This window comes from Strix uralensis, chromosome 19, assembly GCF_047716275.1.
Source record: "Strix uralensis isolate ZFMK-TIS-50842 chromosome 19, bStrUra1, whole genome shotgun sequence".
Taxonomy (NCBI): domain Eukaryota; kingdom Metazoa; phylum Chordata; class Aves; order Strigiformes; family Strigidae; genus Strix; species Strix uralensis.
In genome coordinates this window covers 10355598-10376960 of record NC_133990.1, presented here as the reverse complement: position 1 = coordinate 10376960, position 21363 = coordinate 10355598, and the positions used below count along the sequence as shown (strand labels likewise).

At 39.3% G+C, this 21363-nt stretch overlaps 1 protein-coding gene across 13 annotated transcripts; it reads right to left on the bottom strand.

Moving 5' to 3' along the window:
- Positions 1 to 743: 743 nt before the first annotated feature.
- On the bottom strand, positions 744 to 20528 carry LUC7L3 (LUC7 like 3 pre-mRNA splicing factor). 13 transcript variants are annotated; one of them, XR_012631587.1, is made up of 13 exons: positions 20324 to 20527; positions 13442 to 13508; positions 12410 to 12449; positions 12038 to 12182; positions 10722 to 10796; positions 10525 to 10629; positions 9304 to 9465; positions 8542 to 8825; positions 7837 to 7997; positions 2817 to 2957; positions 2606 to 2711; positions 2113 to 2191; positions 744 to 1269 (listed from the first exon to the last, which is right to left on the bottom strand). XR_012631587.1 is itself a non-coding variant. In XM_074889496.1 (13 exons), the coding sequence occupies exons 1-12, from the start codon at positions 20420 to 20422 to the stop codon at positions 2167 to 2169; spliced, it is 1410 nt and encodes a 469-aa protein (XP_074745597.1). In that variant the 5' UTR covers positions 20423 to 20527; the 3' UTR covers positions 744 to 1269; positions 2126 to 2166. The 13 variants fall into 13 exon arrangements, 9 of the variants coding, with proteins under 9 accessions (XP_074745597.1, XP_074745595.1, XP_074745598.1 ...); XM_074889496.1 differs by having other exon boundaries at positions 2126 to 2191; XR_012631586.1 differs by having other exon boundaries at positions 2126 to 2711; positions 20324 to 20528.
- Positions 20529 to 21363: the final 835 nt, after the last annotated feature.

The following is a 21363-nucleotide window of genomic DNA, read 5'->3' as shown; positions in this document are numbered from 1 at the left end:
TGTGCCCCTGTACAGGTGTCTGCTTAGAACAATAAAAGTCAGAAAGAGCATGTGGCTGGCTGCACCTGGTGTCCTTCCTTACCAGAAACTAGCGCTCTGGTGCAGAGGGACCGAAGTGCAGATCCTTTTATGAGTGCACTTCCACAAACAGGCGAGACTCACCAGCGTTAGAACAAGCAAGTTACAGTAGTATAGTCAGCTACACGTGTAGTCAAGTTCTGAACACAAAGGATAATGCTTTTTTTTAAAAAAAAAAAAAAAAGCAAATTCAGTGCCTTAGAGACACTGAAGTAACTTCGCTGTCGCTGATGCTGACCTGGTGCAGTTCTTCCCCAACATGAACTCCACTTGCTTGACCTACAGCTTTGCAAGGACCTGTCTTAACGTGGAGCCTGTGATGCTTACCAACTGCAGAGCGTTGTTAATTAATATTCCAAACAGATACTACAATGCAAATATAAGGCAGTCTGATGGCCAATCTCAGCCGGGGCATCTTTCTGATAGATTCTTACAGCATTAAGTGCTTTATAAAGGCTTAAGGCCTACAATTTTTACTGCGAGATTTCTATAATTTCTGAACCAAGTGCAGCACAAGCTGCACTTTTTTTAGGGGACACAGTATCCAGCAGCCATCTAACTGCAGAAAAAGTAAGCTTGAAATGAAATACTAACTGATGGCACAAAAACACCCCAAACCCACAAACACCACAGAATAACTAACCATCCAAATTAATGGACTAAGCTTGAAGACATGAGTAGATTTATTAGGAAAGAAACTTACTTAATATTAAACGTTCAATGACAGAGACAATCGAATTTGTAACAGAAATTCAAAGATACTTTATTTCCATTTCTTGTATATCAAGAAGCTAGGAATAGCTTAAGTTGTAAAAATGGGATTCATTTTAGTTCGATTCACACAAATACTAAACATTTATTCTTGTGTTTTAAAGTCCAAGAATGAAAACTTGCAATTAAACACTGAGCAAGCCATGTGTTCAGGTTATGTTGGTTTCTTATCTTAAAAAGTCTTAAAGAAAAAAAGGATACAGGACTTATATTCTCAGTAGCATATGTGCTATTATCAACACATCTTTCTGAACTCTGGGAGGAAACACCAGTCCTGAATTAAATTTTATAAAAAAAAAAATTTTCTAACTCAACTTTATATTTTTCTACGCCACTACAGCTTTCTTTCACCTCATTTTAAAGCAGATCTTCAGTTTAAGCTGTCTTCCGCTGTCTTCGCGGACTCTTCATGTAGTAGTCCTATAATGCAAAATTTTGGGAAAACAGACAATTAGACAGCATTAAGAGCACTCAGTTTACCATTCCTATATATTGGCCCAGTTGTTAGCTGTCATCTTAACTCTACAAAAATGTCAACATTGAATGTGACTGGCTTTAGAAGCAATAATGTAGCATTAATGGTTTAATAATCAACAGTAAGTGTTTAAGAGTTCCTAGCATAAATAATGAAATTACAGTAACAAATTATGTTGCAAGAAGCTCATTTATCAGCTGTACTCTCCATTGTTAGTTCCTTATTTCAGGAATACAACTAAAGACCTTCTGTAAGAGTAAGAAAGCTATGTCAAGAGTGGGGAAAAAACTTCGAGTTTTCCTTTTAATACAGCATTTGTATTTCCTATTGTTTAACTGTTTCATTTCCAACAACAGTTTTTCAGCATACATTCTTGCCATGAACATTGTAATCGTTTGGTGGCATCTGTCTTTGTATTTACATTTGCCTTAGAAGTCTGTTATCAGCCGTTCCACTTCTCTGTACTATGGCTGACTGCAAATTCTCCTACACAGTAGGAAATATTAAACACATACCTCTTAAAGACTTGAATTGCATTGAAAGTAACAAGGCGATTATTATGTAGTGTTTATTGCATTTTAAACTCTTTAAAGATATCTAATTCTGGGCAGCACTGCATCCCTACATACAGTTGAAAGAAAATTCCATTCTGTTAACATCAGATTTACAGTATTCACACAATACACAAAAAGTCCTTTTCACTATCTTGAAAATCAAAAACACAACAGTAAGCTTAAAGATTACAGGCAACAGCATTCAAACATGGATGTGGGTAGAGAAAGGAGTACCTGGCATGAGTACCTGCTTAGTTTGACTGAATCCTTGATTTTTAATTTGGCTTTTCATGGGCCGCTCACAACACCAACGCTGTGTGAGGTATGGTAGTCAGCTGCAATAATTCATAAACCCTACACTTCCATCAATCCAATGCTACTGGCTCTCGAGTTACAGAACAAACTGCATTAGAATGCAAGGCAATAAAGCAAAAAAACTAGAAACATCCTTGACAAAGAAATACTAGCAGTTTATATGAAAACAAAGTAGTCCAACATGTGCCTCAAATATTAAGTATTAAAGCAAAAGTTTCTGCTGATGTACCAACACAATATGGACTTAAATACAAAAACAGTTCAACTTTTTTAAAAAACGATAACAAAATCCCTAAAAATAAAAAAAGGATAATTAATTTTTCTATGGTGACTATATTACAAATATGTCCCAAAGAGGCACACTAATGGGGGCACGAGTCTGCTACAAAATAGCTGAGACAAAACAATGTACCTCAAAATGTTTTGCAGGACTACACTGTCTTTTCCTTCAGAAGGTGCTTTAGTATGTCTTCTTACTTGGCTTAGTTCCATCTTCATCTGTGCATACTTACGCTGCACTGTTAAACAGTAACAAAAAGCCCTAATCAAAGTTTGAAATAATGCACTTACCTCTGTCTGATCTGAGGTCATATCAGATCAGTTTTAATTGGACTGAGTGTCACCTTCAGATTTAATGTCTTCACTGGTCCCATTGACCTCATTCTTAGTATCACTCTCCTTCGAGTCTGTATTTGTGTCTTCACTCTGTTTTTCTCGACTACTGGACTTCATACTACTTTTTTTATCATCAGATCCCCTCTTTTCTGCCATGAAAGAAGACATTGACCATGGATTTCAAAGTAAAAACAAACATTGCACATGTGAGATATATATCGCATACAAAATGGGATAGTTACTTTCTATAGCAATAACAGTAATACTCTGAAAGTTACAGAAAGAGGCTTCAGGCTACCATGCTGGAATGGAGAGGGTACAAAAAAAAGGTCAAAGGGGACAGTCCAGGGTGGGGAAAAGAGGAGAAAGGACAGACCTCCTAACAGAGGCAGCTACTCAGCTGTCTGTCAAAATACACAAACTGGGGGGTAAAGAGGCAGTCAAGAAGTTAGGGAAATGTGTCATTACGGTGCATGGCTTCCTTACTTATGGGACTCTTTCTGTCCCCAAGCTTTAATTTACGATGTGTATGGCTGCCGTGGGTTTACAAATCTCATCAAATATGGTTCTTGAAAAGAGACTCAAAAAGAGTGATGGGACAATGCATCAGTGCATTATCAAATAAATCAATACGTGCCAATTAAACCAACTAGCAACCCCAATCAAATACTTGGGGAAACAAACAATATTCAGCACCATTAGCTTTGAAAGTAGAGATCACAGTGACAATCAAAATTAACTTTACTGTACAGTATGTCACAGAAGCTGCACGCTTGTCAGCATTATTCGTTCTCACTTTTATGAAAATGGCAGTCATTTATAATCCACTCATTAAAAAGGCCTGGGGACACGGTTGGGAAGATATATAAAAAGCACTGGTTTCCAAAGGCAAAGGACCAGCAAGATGGGAAGGACCCCACAATTTCATCACGAATTGGAAAGCTGTCTGAAGAGTTTGCTACACTGCTGAAAAACTCTTTTCCTCAATAATCTTCAAAGAAGGAAGGAAGCCAAGAAATAAAAAAAATATTTCCATGGGAAGAAAAACATTCAGTATTAGAGCTGCGTGCCTCACCCATAAATTCAGTATGTGCAAATTTAATAAAAATATCAATTCTTTATTATTTCACACCATAATATTCAACCTTTGATCAGTAAAGACACTTTGGGAGAGGAAAAAAAAAAAAATCTGAAAAACCAACCTCTTGGATGTCATCATACAGAACAACATTCATGCTCTTTTTTTCTGATTATTCCCTGCTATCCGGGCAATTAAAATAAATAATATAAATATATATATATATATCCCCAACACAGCAGCACACAGATCAAACACTCTGAAAAAGCTATTTTAAATAATGTTATCACCTAGACTGGCGTAACACACTTTTATATTCCAGAAGACAAAGTAGAAATTAAGCTTTAAAAGAGAAGCATCATCCCAACTTCTTCGTTTTAACACAGACCACCACAGGGAGGGGTAAAGCCCCCACACAGAAATGAGGGCAACTGCCTAATGAACACTACCACTGAGGTTTCACCTGAAGCAGCACATCCAGTGCGCGGTGCTTGGAGAAAGCACGCAGCGATGTCAAAAAGCTAACTGAAGAACTAATAATTTTGGATCTGTCTGCCCTCAGTTTTGCAACTCCGCAGGTAGATTGCACTCTAACTAACCTTGTTAAAAAGTCTTCTTTTTGTGTCTTATAGGTATCTCCGATGCACACGTAGATCCACTGAGGAATAGTAGTCTTGTTTCCCCGCAGAGGACTAGTAGTCAGTCCAATAATCTTATCTTCTGTCCTATGTAGATATGGTAGATCTTAATAGCCCTATGGATGTGCAGTGTGCAGGGTTTTGTTCTGTCTTGTTTGTTTCTTGAATTTGGTCAGGAAGGATAATTTTGTTTAAGGTTAAAAAACTACTGTTAAACTGTGGTATGAAAGATGAAACTCTTCTAAAAACTTAAATAATAAAACAGGTTTACCATAGCAAACCTCCAGTTTGCCAAGCAGAACTGAGAAAGCGTATTCGACAAATAGTCCAGTAACTGAACTCCTTTCAACTCCTGGAGTATCTGCAAGCAGTTAAATTCCTCCACTGTATTTTCAATCAATGAGTTTTCTTTCTTTAAAAGCACATACAATTAGTTTGCTGTTGAAACTGTGTATATTATTTCAGCTGTGATCTATTAGGTATAATCACATAATACTGACTTTGCTTCCCGAGTCAACACATGCACACTTTTCTGATTGAGTTCGTGTGGGCAACTACGATGTATTTTGTGAGAATTCTTACCAAGATAATGTTCAGAGAACACAAAAATCAGTCAAACATAATGTCCAGTGTTACTGAGGGTTTGGGTGTTCTGACAGTATTTGCTGAGGTTTAATCACTAACATGAAAACACAAACCACAAAGATAATTATTTTTACGTAAGTATATGAATCCAGATTAGGGAAGGTAAAGGGCCAAGTTAAAGTGGTCCGGGCGCACATTCCAGCGTTAACCCTTCATAAAATGAAGGTACCTACAGAACAGATGTTTTCCTGTTCTTAAAAAAACCCCTATTTATTCCACCTACTCTGAAGTTAGTTTACTGGAACTAGTTGTGTTCTGCTGGTTTATATTAAGCTAATGCTCAGCTGGTGTTTATGGCTGGGTGGCTCCCTCCTTTAGCAAATGTCTCCCTGTTCCTGAAACTTGAGTCAGAAATTAAGTGACTCCATTTTTACATGTACTTTTTCCTTACAATCTTAAAGGTCGCTGTATTCCACAGTATTTTAGCGAACAAGAAGCCAGGACTTCTGAATTTTCAAAGTATGGCACTAATTTAATGTGTAACAGTAGGCAAGCCTTGGCCAACTGTGCCTTACTTTTTTTCCTGGTAAGATCCATGTTTATAAAGCAGTTTGAGATTTCAAAATGAAAGGCACTACACCATGAGTAGTTACAGCCAGGCCTTTGCTGCTTCTTCTAATAACTGCAGATCAATGGTGGATATAAAGACAATTACATTCTGAAGCCAATATTCCCAACGGAGCAGTAAATGTAATAAATTAAGACTTAACTTCTACATTACTTCTTTCTGTGCAAATAGCAGAGCAGGTAGCCAGCCACATGCTTCAGATACATGAACCTCTAAACCTGTCTGCGTAACTGCCTACCCACAATGCCCCATTGCAAACACAAGGGTGTAATGGTGTTTACAGCTTCATCATAGAAATCCAATGCTTGCTTGTTAAATACTACTGGCTTGGGTTTTTCCCCCCTCTTTTTTTAATTAAAGATTTTCCCAACAAAGGGAAAAACCACAAACTTCTTCAGCATTACAGTCTGCTCTAAGGCCTACTTATGTTTCTACAAATTATATGAACACATAGTCAAAAAAAGTAAGTGATTTTCCCAGGTGGAATTTTCATCACAGCTCATAGCATCACCTCACTGTTCTCATTTCTGGAGGAAGAAAGTAGCAAGCAGCAAATAAAACCACCAGCAAGGAAATCAGTCAAGTTAGAACTAAAAATATTGAGATGCTGAAGAAAGTTTGCTAGTTCCTCTATTTATGGAAGGATTAAGGAAAGAACTGAAAAGCCAGTAAGCTCAAAACCAGACCAAATCTGAATAAATAAGAACACAGTTATTTATATTCATAGATAACACAGACTACTGAATAGAACGTTCTTGACTACCAGAAATCTGTTCATAAAGTAGGCAAAAAAGGCACAGTATCAGGTAGGAATAACGTAACAAATGGACAGATATAGGCTACAATACTGAATCTGAGTTTAAACACTATGCATCAGTTCCACTGCCAATGAGCAAAAGCAGCTAAAACCCACTTGCTTATAAAGAGCAAAGCAAAATGAAAGAATCAATACTAAAGATGCACCGTAATATAAACCAGAAAAATTAAAATAGTCCAAGGAAGTCAGGCAGGAAAAATACATGAAGCATTACCAAAATTTTGGGAACTAATCAGCTGGATAAAAAATACGGAAAAGTAAGGGTAGGGCAAACAGGCCCCTGCAATCCAGAACATGCACATAGCACCTTTCATTCCAGAAAACCTCAAAAGTACCTTAGAAACATAACAGAATTGTTTCATCCATTACTGATGGTCAGCTCTAATAATGAACTGGGGTGGCTGTTTCAGACTGGACATTAGTCAGGACCCCAGAGACAGTAGTTTAAGCCAGAAGTTAGTATTACATTCCTCCAGAAGTTTCAAAGACTTTTAAAGGGAGAAATTTAGCAATAACAGTGAGTTAGTATCTTTTCACAGTATGTGAATCTGTAGTGTTCTCTCTGTAGCTCTTTTTAATCCTACTTAAAGGTAAAGCTTCTGAACACCAGCCTTTGATGAAGCAGTGAGTCACCATCAATGCTGTTGCACATGGCATGTACTGCTATAGAAGTGTTCCAAGGATTAATACAGCATTCATTTGAGATTCACCTGAATACTGACAAAGCAAATCTCACTTCATTTAAATAAAAGAAAAAAAAAAAGTGGGAAGGATGGGGGGAAGAGAAGAAGACTGGGAGAGGGCATGAAGTTGTAATTTATAGCATTATGGTACAGGTGGAAAACCAGCTATCAATCTCCCACAGAACATGTACCAGCAAAAGATAATTACAGAAATATCTTCTAAGAGTAGGAATAGAAGATACTCACTCTTAGGAAGTCTGATTACAGGCTTATGTTTTTCTAAAGGCAAATGGGTCTTAAAATACATCAAAATCATCACACACTTAATTTGCAGACAAGTGGTAAGCTTTTAATAACTACTGTGACAGGTAAGAGGTGGACACTGGGGTGTACATATGCACGCATGTGCATTACCAATAACTGGAACAAACAAAATACTTCAAACTGGTTAACAGCAACATACAGAGCTTATAAAACCAGATGTAATTTGATGCTAAGAACAACTTTCAGTCACTCACTGAAAGACTAAGAGCTTTTGAGACTTTAGGGAAGGATTAGTTGCAGAACTTGATATGAACTCAGCCTTCACACAAACATACCTTTTTCTTTTGACTTCCTGTCTTGTTCTCTCTCTCTGCTTTTGCTTCTGTGCTTGTAGGATTTCCGATCCCGGCTTTTTGATCGTCTCCTGTCCCTACTGCGAGACCTATGTTTTCTTTCTGATCTATCATGACTTCTGCTTCTTCTTCGGTCACGACTCCTTAACATTCAGAGAAAATTTCAAGAATGTAAATGTCAGCTGGTATTTTATAACTCAGAAGATAAAACAGTAAAAGAGTAGCACTTTCTAATACACTGATTATTTGCAGAAAACAAATATTTAAAGTAAGCCTTAGTATACTGTATATAAATATTTCTCAGTGCATAAGACCTGGCTTCATATTGCCTTCTTCACTTACTCAAACATTCAACCACACAGCTTAAAGATATCCACTACTATGAATTTAACACCAACTCAAGGAAAAAACAAGACACTGTTCTTTGGGAGCATCTGTCTACTCAAAGCTCTCTCATAAGGCCACTTCTACCACAACGGTGTTATCCACTTCCAAAAATGGAGGGAAGACAGTGAATGCGCAGCAAAGACTTGCTTATCCTTTGCACCAGTAAAGTACGTCTTCACTTAAGAGGTAAGAACAGTGAAGCTAACAAATCAGTGATGTGACCCAGGCTGATAGATCACGTCCCACAAGATTTTTGTTTTGGAAAGTTATATGGAAATACTTCCACACACAGACACATACCTGCTTCGCCTTCTTTCTCTGCTTCTTGATCTTTTGTGGTCTCGTGAACGGCTGCATCTTCTGTCAGAGGTTCTGCTTGAGTGTCTACTTCGTGAACGACTCCTTTTACGTCTCTCTCTATCACGAGCCCTCTCTTTTTCCTTTTCTTCTTCTTCACGTCGCCTCTTCCTTTCCCGCTCTTCTCTTTCCCGTTCCCTCTCTTTCTCTCTCTCTTCTCGTTCTTGTTTCTCTTTTTTTAACCTGTCATCACGGTCAGGTTCTTCTGTTCTTTTTCGTAATTTTTCCTTAAAAACATTCACAGAAGGAAATGAAGATTACTCAAGATAAATCATTCAATATAACTTAGTTTACACATTCTGAGGATGTAGAAGCTTAAGCTTTTAAAATGTTTCAGAGTGTTTTTCCAAACAAAGGGCAGCCTACATAGAAGCACTTTCTAAAATCCCCAAAACTGAAATCCTTCGTCTCGGAGAACTTTTTTTTGCTTGTCATTCTCACAAGAACAGAGGCCACAGCACAGTTCTTTATGCAGGCCATAAAAAATTCCCACCTGAATTTATATCTTTGCTTATGTCTAGTGCAATCACACGCAACAAAGAATGTCAGTGCAAGCACAATACTAAATGTGCATTGTAGTACTCCATTTAACATTTATACACCACCTTTGGAGTATTTCATCCACTTGAGAAAGTCCACTGGACAGCCTTTTATTTACCATAGAAAGCCTCCAAGCAAAGTTCAGTAACTGAAGGAAACGCTTACTTTTAAATCTTCTACAGTAGCTTTTATTTTGGCATAACCCATGTGCTGCTTTCCCATCAAGTGGTCATCTACCCTGGACTGTGCATCTCCTACAATTAAAAAGGCTCCACAAACTTCACAGACTTCCATTTGCTTTTCTTGGGCTGCAAAGCTCTCAATGGTCTGCAAAAGAAAAGTATGTGTTAAAGCAAAAGAAAAGTTTTAGAACTTTATTGTTACTGTTGTCAAATCCTTGGCACTAGTGAAAACTGAAAATGGTATCTGCATGCTTTGTCTTCACAGCACTGCACCTACTAGGATGAACAGGGCAAAAATAGGCTACATAGACCCATTCCACATATGCCACAAGGAAAAAGTCAATTAGAAAACACAGAAAACAAACCTTATTCCTCACTACAAAGGATTAATAGGTACATAGCCATATCTGCAGCTTCCCTGCAATCTCAAGGTTAAAGAAAATAAAATCGGTTTTCTCTTAGGATGACTTCTTTGCCATCAACTGAAATGTCTGGAGCTGCAGAACAACCATGGAATATGTCTCAAGGAATGAAAAGGTTTGAATATCCCATGAAGAAATATAAAAAGGAACGTTGGGCTTCTATTTAAAAGGATGGTTGTCAAATTAACTCACGGTTTCAACAGGCGTATGAGAAATACACTGAAATTTCAACATAAACCCAAGTGACTATTGCTGTGCAATGTTCATGAATCATACAGTACGGACACAAACACTACTGCCTGCAACACTTAAGAACTTTTTAAAAATAAAACAGGAATCACAGTTTGAGCACATTATTAAACACTGAAATATAATGTTTAAACATAAGTTCTTTTTTATTGACAGGAATTTGCTACTTAACACATTACCTTTGGCTTCTGTAGCTTCCAAAGTCAGACAGATGCCTGTCTCTAAATACAGCCCTAAAACAAGGGCTTTCTGTAACAGTTAGATTGGTAAAATAGTATTGCGGAGGCACATGGCCAAGTTTAACTGAGACCTGAACTAGAGTAAGATGCAAACTTACCTCCAGGACTGCTGTGTAAATCATTTCATAATTTGTGTGCAGGAAACCCACTCTCAAGGTACCATGCTAAATCAACATACTGGATTAACACATTTAAATGTCCTGTTACTGTCTTCATAAATGCTGCACAGAGCTTGAGTGCTTGCTTCAACAAATTTTGAAATAAGTCTGACAGAACTACAAACACATTACTTACTGAAGTTGTAGACCTCAGCAATTCTCTCTCTTCCTTTAACTGCTCAACAAGTTTCATCATTCCTTGTGCCTCTTCCACCTTTCCTTCTGAACCCAGTTCTTCAATCTAAAGGACAGTAAAAAAACCCCAAAACTGTCATTTTTAATCAAGTAACAAAAGCAAGACATCTCTTGTTTACAGGGGGTAAAAAACCTCACCTGTTGTAGAAGTACATCAATTTTGTCAGTTAACACCTGAATCTTCTCTTCATTTTTACCGGTAGGTCCCGCTCCCTGCCAAACGGTACAAGTGTGTCTTTTTAGGTTTTGTTTTGTTTTTTTAACATTAACATAGCTTTAAAACACATGAATGCCTTCTCATATTCCAGAGACACTTCAGGAATAACCAACCTCCTCCTGCCTCTTCTCCCATGAGGACCTACTAATAATAGTCTAGTCTAACTTAAAACACTCCTCAACACATCTTACTCCCCTCTTGCTGAGAGAAGCAAGTTCTAGTCACACTAATGCCTCCTAAATCAACAAAAACGTTCAAGGCCCGGGCCCACAAAAGGTAAGACATCTGAAGTCAAAGTCCTAAATTTAAACTCTGAAACTGCCATGCAGCTATTACATATCTTTGCAGACACTCAAGTATGACTTAGAAGTTCTGTGGGTTCTGAAATTTAACTTCTGAGCATTAAATGCAAAAAGAATCTCACTTCATCCAAAAATGTACTTATTAGTAGTATCCCCTCTGCCAGAAGAGACTTACATCTGTTTCTGCCACCACCTTTGCTCTACTCCACAGCCAATAAGCTCCTTTGACTGGATACTGTCCACAGCTCCTTCTGAAGCAACTGGACTTTGCACAGAACAACTAAGTGGGGCAGCAGAAAGGAGCCAGGCTACCCTAGCAGTCATGAAACTCTCAGAGCACAGGCAACAGCCACTGCTCCAAATCCATCGGGGACAAGAAAAATCAAGTGGAACAAACCCTTAAAATTTTTCTCCCAGTCAGTTTAAGCTTTCCTGTCTAGTATGCAGCTTGGAACTGAAATAAAGTTGCACAGAAGTATTTCTTTCCCAAACTTCCAGCTGCTTAAGTCTGGCAGCTGACATGGGTATTTAGCTCCACCAGCTGCTGAAAGACCCAGTACTTGCCTACTTCAGTAGCATCACTGTGATATAGCTTACTAGTGAAGGGGAGGAGGAATATGCAGCTGAAGGAGAGAAGGTAAACTGAGGCTAACAGGGTAAAGACAACGCTTGACAGGATTAATGTTCCAGGGTGGAGAACACATACTGATTCTGAGGAAACAGAGATGGGGAGAATAGAGAGGGGCTCCTGCTGACTGTGGAGCCACTTGGCTTGTCCATTAGGGCTAGATGCAATCTGCTGGCTAACAGATGAAGAGACTTATCCAATGGGAATCTTCTGGAAAACAATATATTTTACCTGAACAGACAAGGCAAAGAGAACACAAAGACACTATCTAGAGGAAAAATTGCCTCAATGATTCCTCCACACTCACCCCAGAAGACTGTTGATTCTGTGACAGTGCCAAACGAGCATGGCCTCTTCGAATCCTGCGTTCTACCTCTGCAAGTAAGCTTTGTAAATAGCGTAAGAAGTCTCTTTCATAGCCCACTTTCATAAAACGAGAGCTCTTCTCATACCTGGTAAAATATTTTTTAAATGAAAGCTCATGTCAATCCACAATATATGAAAAATAAATAAAAAACCTGCAATGTTATAAATTCTTACTCAAGATAAGAGAATATTATACATTTAAATAAATGTTTACATAAATCAAAAAGCGTTTAGTTTCTCATGGTTGGGTTGCTTTTAAAAAATTTCAAGCACACTAGAAACACTATATGCATTAACATACCAACATACTTACTGTTTACGTAGATTTTCATCATGAATTTTTTCACAAGGACCTAAAAAGACCAAACAAGAAGTTTAACCTTGCATTCTTGAATGCTGTATTCACCTTCTATCAGCATTTGTTTATGCACCATGATAGAACAGAGCTATAAACACTTCTCAAGAGACTTTTATGCCTGCCTTTCTGCTTTCTTTGCTTGGAGTTTGAAAGACACATTAAAGAAAAAGAATGACAATATGGTTTAGTAATTACAAAATCAAAGGATATTCTGACTGGCATATAAAGTCTTCATATAAAATCCAGATCAAGTTCTACATTGGTAAAACTACACAAACAAAATAATACCATAAACATCTAGGGTCTTATAAAAAAATAATAAAAAAATTACATATGTGACATATGAACAGTAATTTCACCAAGCACTTTCTAAACTCCAGAGAGCTTTTTTGTAATAAACTAACTACTTAAAGTGCTGATCTTCAGAGTAAAATTAGGAGGTATATGGCCTGAGTTCACAAAGGTAGTCATGTTAAAATTCTCCACCTTCCCCAGTCTATCAAGCTCTTCAATGGACTTGGAAATTAAAGCTAAGACAAGAAGCCTGGTTTTCCTAGTTACCATCTCCAAACTATATGTTGTCCACATACCCTTGCTTGAAAGCTACTAGTAATTTAGAGATGGCCTTCAGTAACAACTATTACAGTAAATGAGTCTCTAAAGTAAAGAAGCTCAATAATCTATACTCACACAAAAATAAGTTAAAACCCTGCCCAAATAGAATAAACCAAACTAGAAGCAAACACTTCAGGAGGAGAAAACCACCCCACACCAAATAATTTAGCTTACACAATACGGAAAAAAAAAAAGAGAAGTAGGATCTGGGATAAATATTGCTCTTAACATACTGTATCACTGGCAATCCTTTAAAAACAAAAAAGATTATTTTCCAAGTGTTTTGAGAGAGCATTAAACAATAAAAATGCAGTCTGCAAGCAAAAGTTCAATTGTAATTACATATAAGGGAATAAAAATTACAAGACTTACCTAAATCAGAACGGGTATTTGTAAATAATTCAGCTGGGCAAAAGCCACAAAGGTAGTATTTACAAACCTGACAGAGAAGAAAGAAACAGGCATAAATTTTTTCTCATGAATTGGCAAATTTAGGTAATCACTTCTATTTTATAAAATACAGCGTAAAACTCCCCTTTGTACACCGCAAAATTTCTGAAAGTTTTATATGTACACCTTCTATCATTGTGTTACCTGGTTGCAGTAAGTGCTACAAGGTGCATCTCAGCAACAAAACACCAAAAAACCTTACTTTCCATTGCAATAATAGTATTTCTTAATTTTATTACTAAATATTTAAGATTACAGGAAAGTCATCTATCCGTAAACCAACATAGTATTTGATATTTCCAAAGGAATTAAATCAGATTGGACTATTCAAAAAGTTGCTCTGAAATTCCTTAACAGTGAAAACCTACAAGGGGTGAGAATGTCTGCCGTGGAAGCATGAAAGCAAGTTCCTCTTGGCTTGTCTGTAAACTTTGTGTTGAGCCTTCATTTCTGCAGCGCTGCTGGCTTAGAGAACAGGAGCCATCAGCATTCAAACACAAGGTCCTGCCTCAAGGATTCTGCCTTAAGACAACATACGATAACTATCCAAAAGCTTCCCCATTCCAAAGCTTTTAAAAATCCCTACTTTAAGAGTGATATGCAAAGAGACACTGTATACCTCTTAAGGCAGACAGAGAAGACATTCATTTTAACCTGGTTTCCTGCCAACTAAAAAAGGGTTTGTTTTGTTTCTACATAGCCTATTTTTACATTAGCAAGTCAGGTTCTTTTTGGTAACAGAAAAAATACCACCAGAAGTTAGAAAATAACCAACCTGTCAGTCCAGGCAGCAAATACTTAACATATAGTGGGAAAAAAACAGCTTTTGTTAAAAAGATTATTCACCCTCACCTTTGAGCATGGGCTTAGCTAGTCAAGTTGGTCAGTTCTTGAAGTTCGTAACACAGAAATATCTGCTGTCTATCCATCAGAACAGCCAAAAAGATAAAATCAGAAATACTTTCACCCCTAGCTTCATAAGCAATCTTTAAAAATTAATTCTTCAATAGACCCTTCCCCTAGACATGAATGCCATTAACTGTCAATCCAAAACCAGCCTCGATGTTCTTCTAACATCTCTTTTATGCTATACCAATTTCTAATATGTGGCAAATCTAATAATGGCTACTGCGTATTACAACCTAGTTCTAATACTCTCACACATACCGTGGACAAAGATTTGCAACATACCATTTCCCAAGATACATTTTGAAGTATTTTAACAAACCGGGGTAAGGAGACCCAAGACGTACCCCATACCAACACCTCACTGAAATGGCTGTGACACCAATTGATCAAATTAGATCAGTCTGATCTATTTTTCCATGCTAACTGACAGACTGCAAATCAGACTATGGAAGTTAAAACTGTACTGACTGCTTTACAGATTACATAGAAAAACAATCAGGCTTTCTACTAACAAGCCAGGGACACGAAAAGCAAACAAACAAATGTCTTTTATTATACAACTTGAATACTTTTCCCGTGATGCAGGTTAGGACACTGTGGAACCTATCTGAAGCAATTTATCAAGAAAACACCACACAAAAATCACAATTTTTTTTCTTCTCAGGAATCAAGGAGAAAGTTACTGGACAAAACCTGGTTTCAGAATTTGCTCTCTTCTCTGAAAGCTGCAATATTCCTTAATATGAAATTGTTTCAAGGGAGCAGTTTCTGGAATGAACTTCTGTACTAGTCAATAGAAATATCATTTCTCTCTGTGTTCTCCTTCTCTTCCATTTTCTCATCCTCACATCCAAGTATTAGGGTCAGTGAAAAGGCACTTCCCCCACAAAAATTTCAGGGATGGATTAGACAATTTCCTAAGACACAGAGAGAACAATAATAATGGTCTGACCATAGTATGTGGTAAAAAGAGTTGTAGAATGTCTTCTATCAACTCAAAAATTATGCAAACTGCCTGTAACAGTTTTGAAACAAGTAGCAACAAAAGGAGCAAAGGAAAAGTTATTAGAGGCAAAAGTACGAGTAAAAAAAAAAAAAAAAAAAAAACCACCAAAAACACCCCACCAACCAACATCAGAAATAATTAAAATTATTTTATGAAGCAGCACTGCTAGGAGAAGCCTCCTCTTATGAGCTGATGGTTAGAGCCAAAAATTGTAGTAACCAATACTAAAATACGCAGCTTAAAAATGTCACATGGTGTATTAATTATTTATATACTAAAAAAAACCAACAACAAAAACCACACACACTGAAAAGCTGCAGCAATTTTCTCCTAACTAGCTCTGGATGTGATGGTACCTAATGAATTACTTGACATTCTCTCCTAAGAAACTGCCTGCAGAGAAATACTCACATTAGAGTGGTTCAAACTAGTATGTCTGCAGCAATTTTCTCCTTCTCTCGTACCTATTTCATTATGCTCTTCAACTGATTTTGCTTCAACAGAAAAACATCACTTGAGAGAATCTTGCAGCATCTTGAAAGGTATCATCCTGGGTTAGCTTCACCGTGTGGAACATCTGCCTTGACAGGCTGTAGATGCCAATCAGCTGCACTTACACTCTGCCTTAAGTAATCAATGATGAGTAAAAATAGAAAGGGCCAAGAAATGGCTGAAGCATCACAGAGCCATTAAAGGACTGAAACAGAGGTGATATGCTTCAAATGGCATTACTCATCCATGGCTTATCAGACTGCTGCACTTAGTACAAGTCAGAAGTAATAAGAGAAATACATTCCGTACTTGCAGAAACAGAGCAACAGGCAGTTTAGTATGGGTATTTACCTACGCAGGTAACAAGCACTTACTTCTTTTTGCCAAATTATTCTGATGACTCCTCTGCCAAGAAGGTGTAACAGAGAGGAATGTTACTGTCAAACTACTGCAGCAGGACTAGCTATAGCTTGTGCCTCAAAGCCCTTCGGGTCTCACATTTCGTTAAGACACTAGAACAAATACAGATAGACACTTGGAACTTTCCACTTCTTCATCTTAAATTCACTAATGCTTGAAATGTCTTGGTGTGGGAAGTAGTATCCTTCACCTCAAAGCTGACAGCAAGAATGGCTCTTTCAAAGTCTGTGAACCAGTTCAAAGCTGTCCTATAGAAAGAAACTATTGACAGCTCTAGACCATTAATACTTCTACATTTACCTGTTCCTCTTCTGCAAGAAATTATTCACTGATGGAGAAGTATCAGTATAACTGGAATAAACAATTACGTAAACAAATTCCTTTAGGCAGAAATTCCTAGTAAAAAGGCTGAGAATAAAATCCAGCAGGTTGGGGCTTACACACCAAAAACTAGAAAATTCCTTCATACAGATGAGTTATTTGGAACGATTAAAGTTCACATGCATCAGACATGAGCATTTATGAGCAATGCCCACCCACCCAAAACAAACCAAACGTAAGCCTTTCTCCCAAACCCCACTCTTAAAGGTAACCTTCCTTTACTAATATTCTTCCAAAACAAGTAACACTTAAGCTCCCGTTCCCCATCTCATCCCCTGGAGGATTAAGTTCTGAAATTCTATCTAGATGCAAACCAATTTAGGTCTTTGGCATTAAAAAAATACAAGTGTAACATATCGTAAATAGCTAACACCATCAAATCATATTTTAAATACAGAACCTACATTTTGAGACCCTGCTTTCCTATCAGATAACTGCTCACAGTCATTTGTCCATAACAGCTCTTCAACCCTCCCTGCTTCCTGAAAACACTGAATTTACCTTGAAGGAACCACCACAATCTCAAAGCCTTATACAAAGCATGAAGCACAGATAGTCAATGCTGCGCCTTCTTGTGCTACAGAACAGCCTCAAAATCCTTACGCAATGGCTGTTTCTGCATGAATTTGTTTTGTATAGGTGGCATATTAAAGCAAGAATGCATGAATCAATAAAGCTACTGCTCCAAAAATATACTTTGTCTATGAATATGACAGTAAGCAGAAAGACTAAAACATATGACACCAATAATTTCCTCTTGCATACAAACCAAAAAGCCTTTATGCCAAAACTAGAATTGATCATCTAAGGACATGCTGCAATACTGAAACATACAGCGACTGGGATTGCAATTTTTTAAGATTAAAGGCTTTAATCATGTCAACCTTGTAAAGTAAAAACGTAAGGTCTATAAAAGGCTTTACAATACCTGATCAACATGTTTCATTAGAACTGCAAATAAATGCCCAGCTATCACACACTCTGCTTCTGCACCTTCAAAACAACCTACTCCTATCTTGTATTTCACTGCATCTTCCAAATAGTTTTTGATATCCTAGATGTAATTAACAAATGATAAAGAAAATAGAGATGAGCTTGTTTTGATAACCTTCCATATTTCCATCAGAGAACTGATGAAATGTGACACAAAATCCTAAACTTTGGTATGAGTACAACATGCTTACACTGAAAAGGCAACATGTTGATATATGTCTAATTTTATCAGAAATGACATTAGCCTATGCATTTAATCTGAAAAGCAAAACAGCAGTCAAGCAGATGAATTAATGTTACTATATGAACCTCATCTGCATTTCCTGTCTTTTAAAACAATGCCAGCATTGCAAATTTAATCTTTCGGTGATGCAGGAAGTCAAACTGAAACACGTGTTTTAACAGTGGTAAATTTTTTTTTAATGAACTCATCAGTTGACTATAGGAATCTATGAAACCATTCCTTTCAGAGAGGCTGCATTTCATTATGGTCCTATAAACTTCATAAATAAAAGCAGGAGCAGAGCAAAGTGCAGCAGTTCCTGCAAGACTGAAGGCTCAGCTCTAACTAAGCCCATAAATTTCCCGCTGGCCTTAGACACAGGACAGCTCTCCACCTTCTAAATTGTCAAAGGAGGACTGGGAAGAAGAGACAAAGCCCCATTTCTGAAACAACAAAACCGAACAGCTTAGAAACAGATTCCTACGGTTATAGTCAAGCTCTTCAGTCTAAAATTGAAAAATTGGATCATTAGAAGGTGAAGACAGTAATCTGAACTTGATTAAAGAGACTGAGGCAAAACAAAAAAAATCCCATTAAAAGAATCTTGCTCACCTTAAGAAATAAACCAAAACAATCCCCTCATCTATTCTACCTGGACCAACATGGCTCAAGCCATTTACTTCGTATTTCCAAAGCTGTACAACTCCTTCTGAGATTTCAGAATCAAAAGAAAATATGGAACTAACACCTAATTGAATAATGATATTTGATTAATAAGAGCAGTCTACAAAGACATCAAGAAGGTCACGAAAACTTTCTGAACTCACAATGTCCTCCTGACATACACAGCTTACCTATACAGTGTTTTTTGAGCAGGGAAAAAAAAAAAAAACCAAACCCAAGAACCAAAAACCCAAAGTATTCCTTGTACTTGCAAAATCTAAGGCAACACAGGTATTTGTCCTTGCCTCATGTATTCTGAAACAAATTAAAACCTGTATTAGCCATCTTTAAAGTGACATAAGTGTTGTCTGAAAACATGAAATTTCCACCTCTGTGATTAAGATGTAATTTTGAACTGCCAAAACCAAGTATTTCTCCCTCCTCACAATTTAGCAACATCCCAAGAAAATGCTAAGGGAAGGAGGAGCTAAAGGCTTTTTGCAGCTTAAACCACAGAAATTCCTATCATACAGGTAATAAATAAACTATTGTAACTGTGACACTTTAACATGTACCGTAACTCAAAAAATATATCACGAATGAGGAAAAAAAAAGTATTTCAGCAGAGTATTCATCTCTCCCAAAGAGGCAGCTATAGGAATTTTGTAACTACCACTGATTTTTTGTGAAATAACTTTACAATATGACTACGATGGATGTCACTAAGTCACCATTCATTAAAGCTCAACCATACCTGGGGAGAAACTCCACTCCAAAATAATAATAGCAACAATAATAGTAATTATTTTAAAAGTCTTGTTCCAGCTATTTATTGCAGAAAAATAATGAATCGCCACATTAACAAAAAAATACATAAGTACTACTAAACAATAGCACTGTTTAGGCTAGCCCCCCCCAGGAGCCGCAGAACTACGGAAGGAACCAAGCTTTTCTTAGCAAAATTCTCAGTATCAAAAGTCTTATGGTTCTTGCTTGTGCTACAACCTCCAGACAGCTAAATCTGTATGCCTGTACCCTTCTGTTTCTTTCCCCAATACCACACTCAGGAAGAGATCCAGAGACATTTGCCTTCCAAACTACTAACATCTGTCTCGTCTCCCTTCGTGCAACCCAGCAGGCTTCTACTTAGAAGAGCAGAATTTCACTATTCCCTCCCCCCATTATTTTTCTTTTTCCCCACGGGAGATCTGTCACCAAGAGGCCTCTCCGAAAGCCCTTACTCCCGTTTATCAACACTCCGTGGAGAACACGCCACGGCAAACAACCTCTCCCCCTTGCGCCAAACCCAAACACAAGGCCCCCCCTCCTCCCAGCAGTCCAAACAACAGCACAAGCCCTATCACACAGCCTTGCTATGGCGGGATCCTCCTCCCTCCCGGCCGCTCAGTTCCTCCTCCTCATCTTAAGGCTCAGCGAGGTTCCCGCGCAACGGCCCGGGCCTAGCCCGCCCCGTGGCCGCCATGCAGGAGCGCCGCAGCCTCGGGCTCCGCGCGAAGGGCCCGACCCGCACCCCCGCCACAGCCCGGGGACTGCCCCCACCCCACGCTCGGCACCTCATCCCTTCCCCTGCCCCCGTTGCTGTCACCGGGCCGAGAGAAGCCGTAGGCCCGCACCCGCAGTCCCTGTCGCTACGACAAAACCTGCGAGGGGGATGGGAAGGAGGGAGGGAGGGGAGAGGCGGCTCCGCTTCACTCACGCTCTCATGGTCCCACCGCACGTTGCTACGCTTCTCATCCGGGGCCAGGTTTCTGTCCCGGCCCATAAGCTCATCTAGGAGCTGTGCGGCCGATATCATCGTGTCCTCCTGGCCGAATCCCCCCTCGCCAAGCACCGGCTCCGCCGCCGCCGCCTCTCCTCCCCGACCGACCGCGCCGCCGCTGAGAGTGACAGAGACAAAATGGCGGCGCGGCTCCTCGCCCTGCCCACAATGCACCGCGCGCCTCCTAACCGCCTCTGGGGCCTGGCGGCGCGGGCCGGGCCCACCGGCGGCCTCGCCCGGGGGCGGCCGCCGCGCTCCTCACTCCACCGGGCCTGCCGCAGCCGCCTCTCCGCGGCGCCGGGACCCCTCCCGGTTCGAGATGGTGGCGGGGAAAACGCGGATGGGGCTAGTCCCCTTCCCGCGGCCCGGCCTGGAGATGTCGTCGTCTTCGTGGCCGCTGAGGGGCCCGGCGGACGGCCCGGCCCCACCACCGGGAAATAACGGCACAGCGAAATAGCGCAGCGGTGCGCGGCTGGGTGTGAGGGGCGCCCGGTGCAGCGCTGGCCCTCCTGCCCCGGGGAGGGTCACGGCGCTGGGACGCGGCCCAGGCGCCCGGGGCAGTGGCAGGAGCCTTTGCAATGCTGGTCGTGGCTGGAGGCGGCGGGCGCAGGCCTGGGCGCCAGACGGAGGGGTGTTACTGTCCCCTCTGCGCCCTGGAAGGGTCAAAGGCACAGAAACTGCCCCTAATGCGCAGTTACAGACCCCCCGAGTGCCTCCCTGCAGGGGTATTCCCTTAGGAATTCTGCTGACAAGTCAAAAGGAAAAAACTCCCTCAGATCTAACCCAAATCTTACTGTCTTTGAGTGAGTTTCAGCTCATTTGGTTGGGTTTTTTTCTCTTCTAGATGTGACTTTGTACCTCAGCTTTTTTCAATTTCACATACCAATTTTCAACTCCCAATTTCTCAAAATCATTTTGAGCATCCTAAGTGCATGAAATTAATTTTTAAAATTTTTTTTAAGAGCTTTAAGTCTGTA

What these genes read in the sequence shown, in the direction of transcription:
- LUC7L3 (XM_074889493.1), bottom strand. Translation starts at nt 20,422, where the DNA reads ATGATATCGGCCGCACAGCTCCTAGATGAGCTTATGGGCCGGGACAGA. An exon ending in AAATACCCGTTCTGATTTAG is followed by an intron (nt 12,450 to 13,441) that starts GTAAGTCTTGTA and finishes TGGTCTTTTTAG; the next exon opens with GTCCTTGTGAAAAAATTCAT. An exon ending in CAGGAAGTCAAAAGAAAAAG is followed by an intron (nt 2,958 to 7,836) that starts GTATGTTTGTGT and finishes CTTTCATGGCAG; the next exon opens with AAAAGAGGGGATCTGATGAT.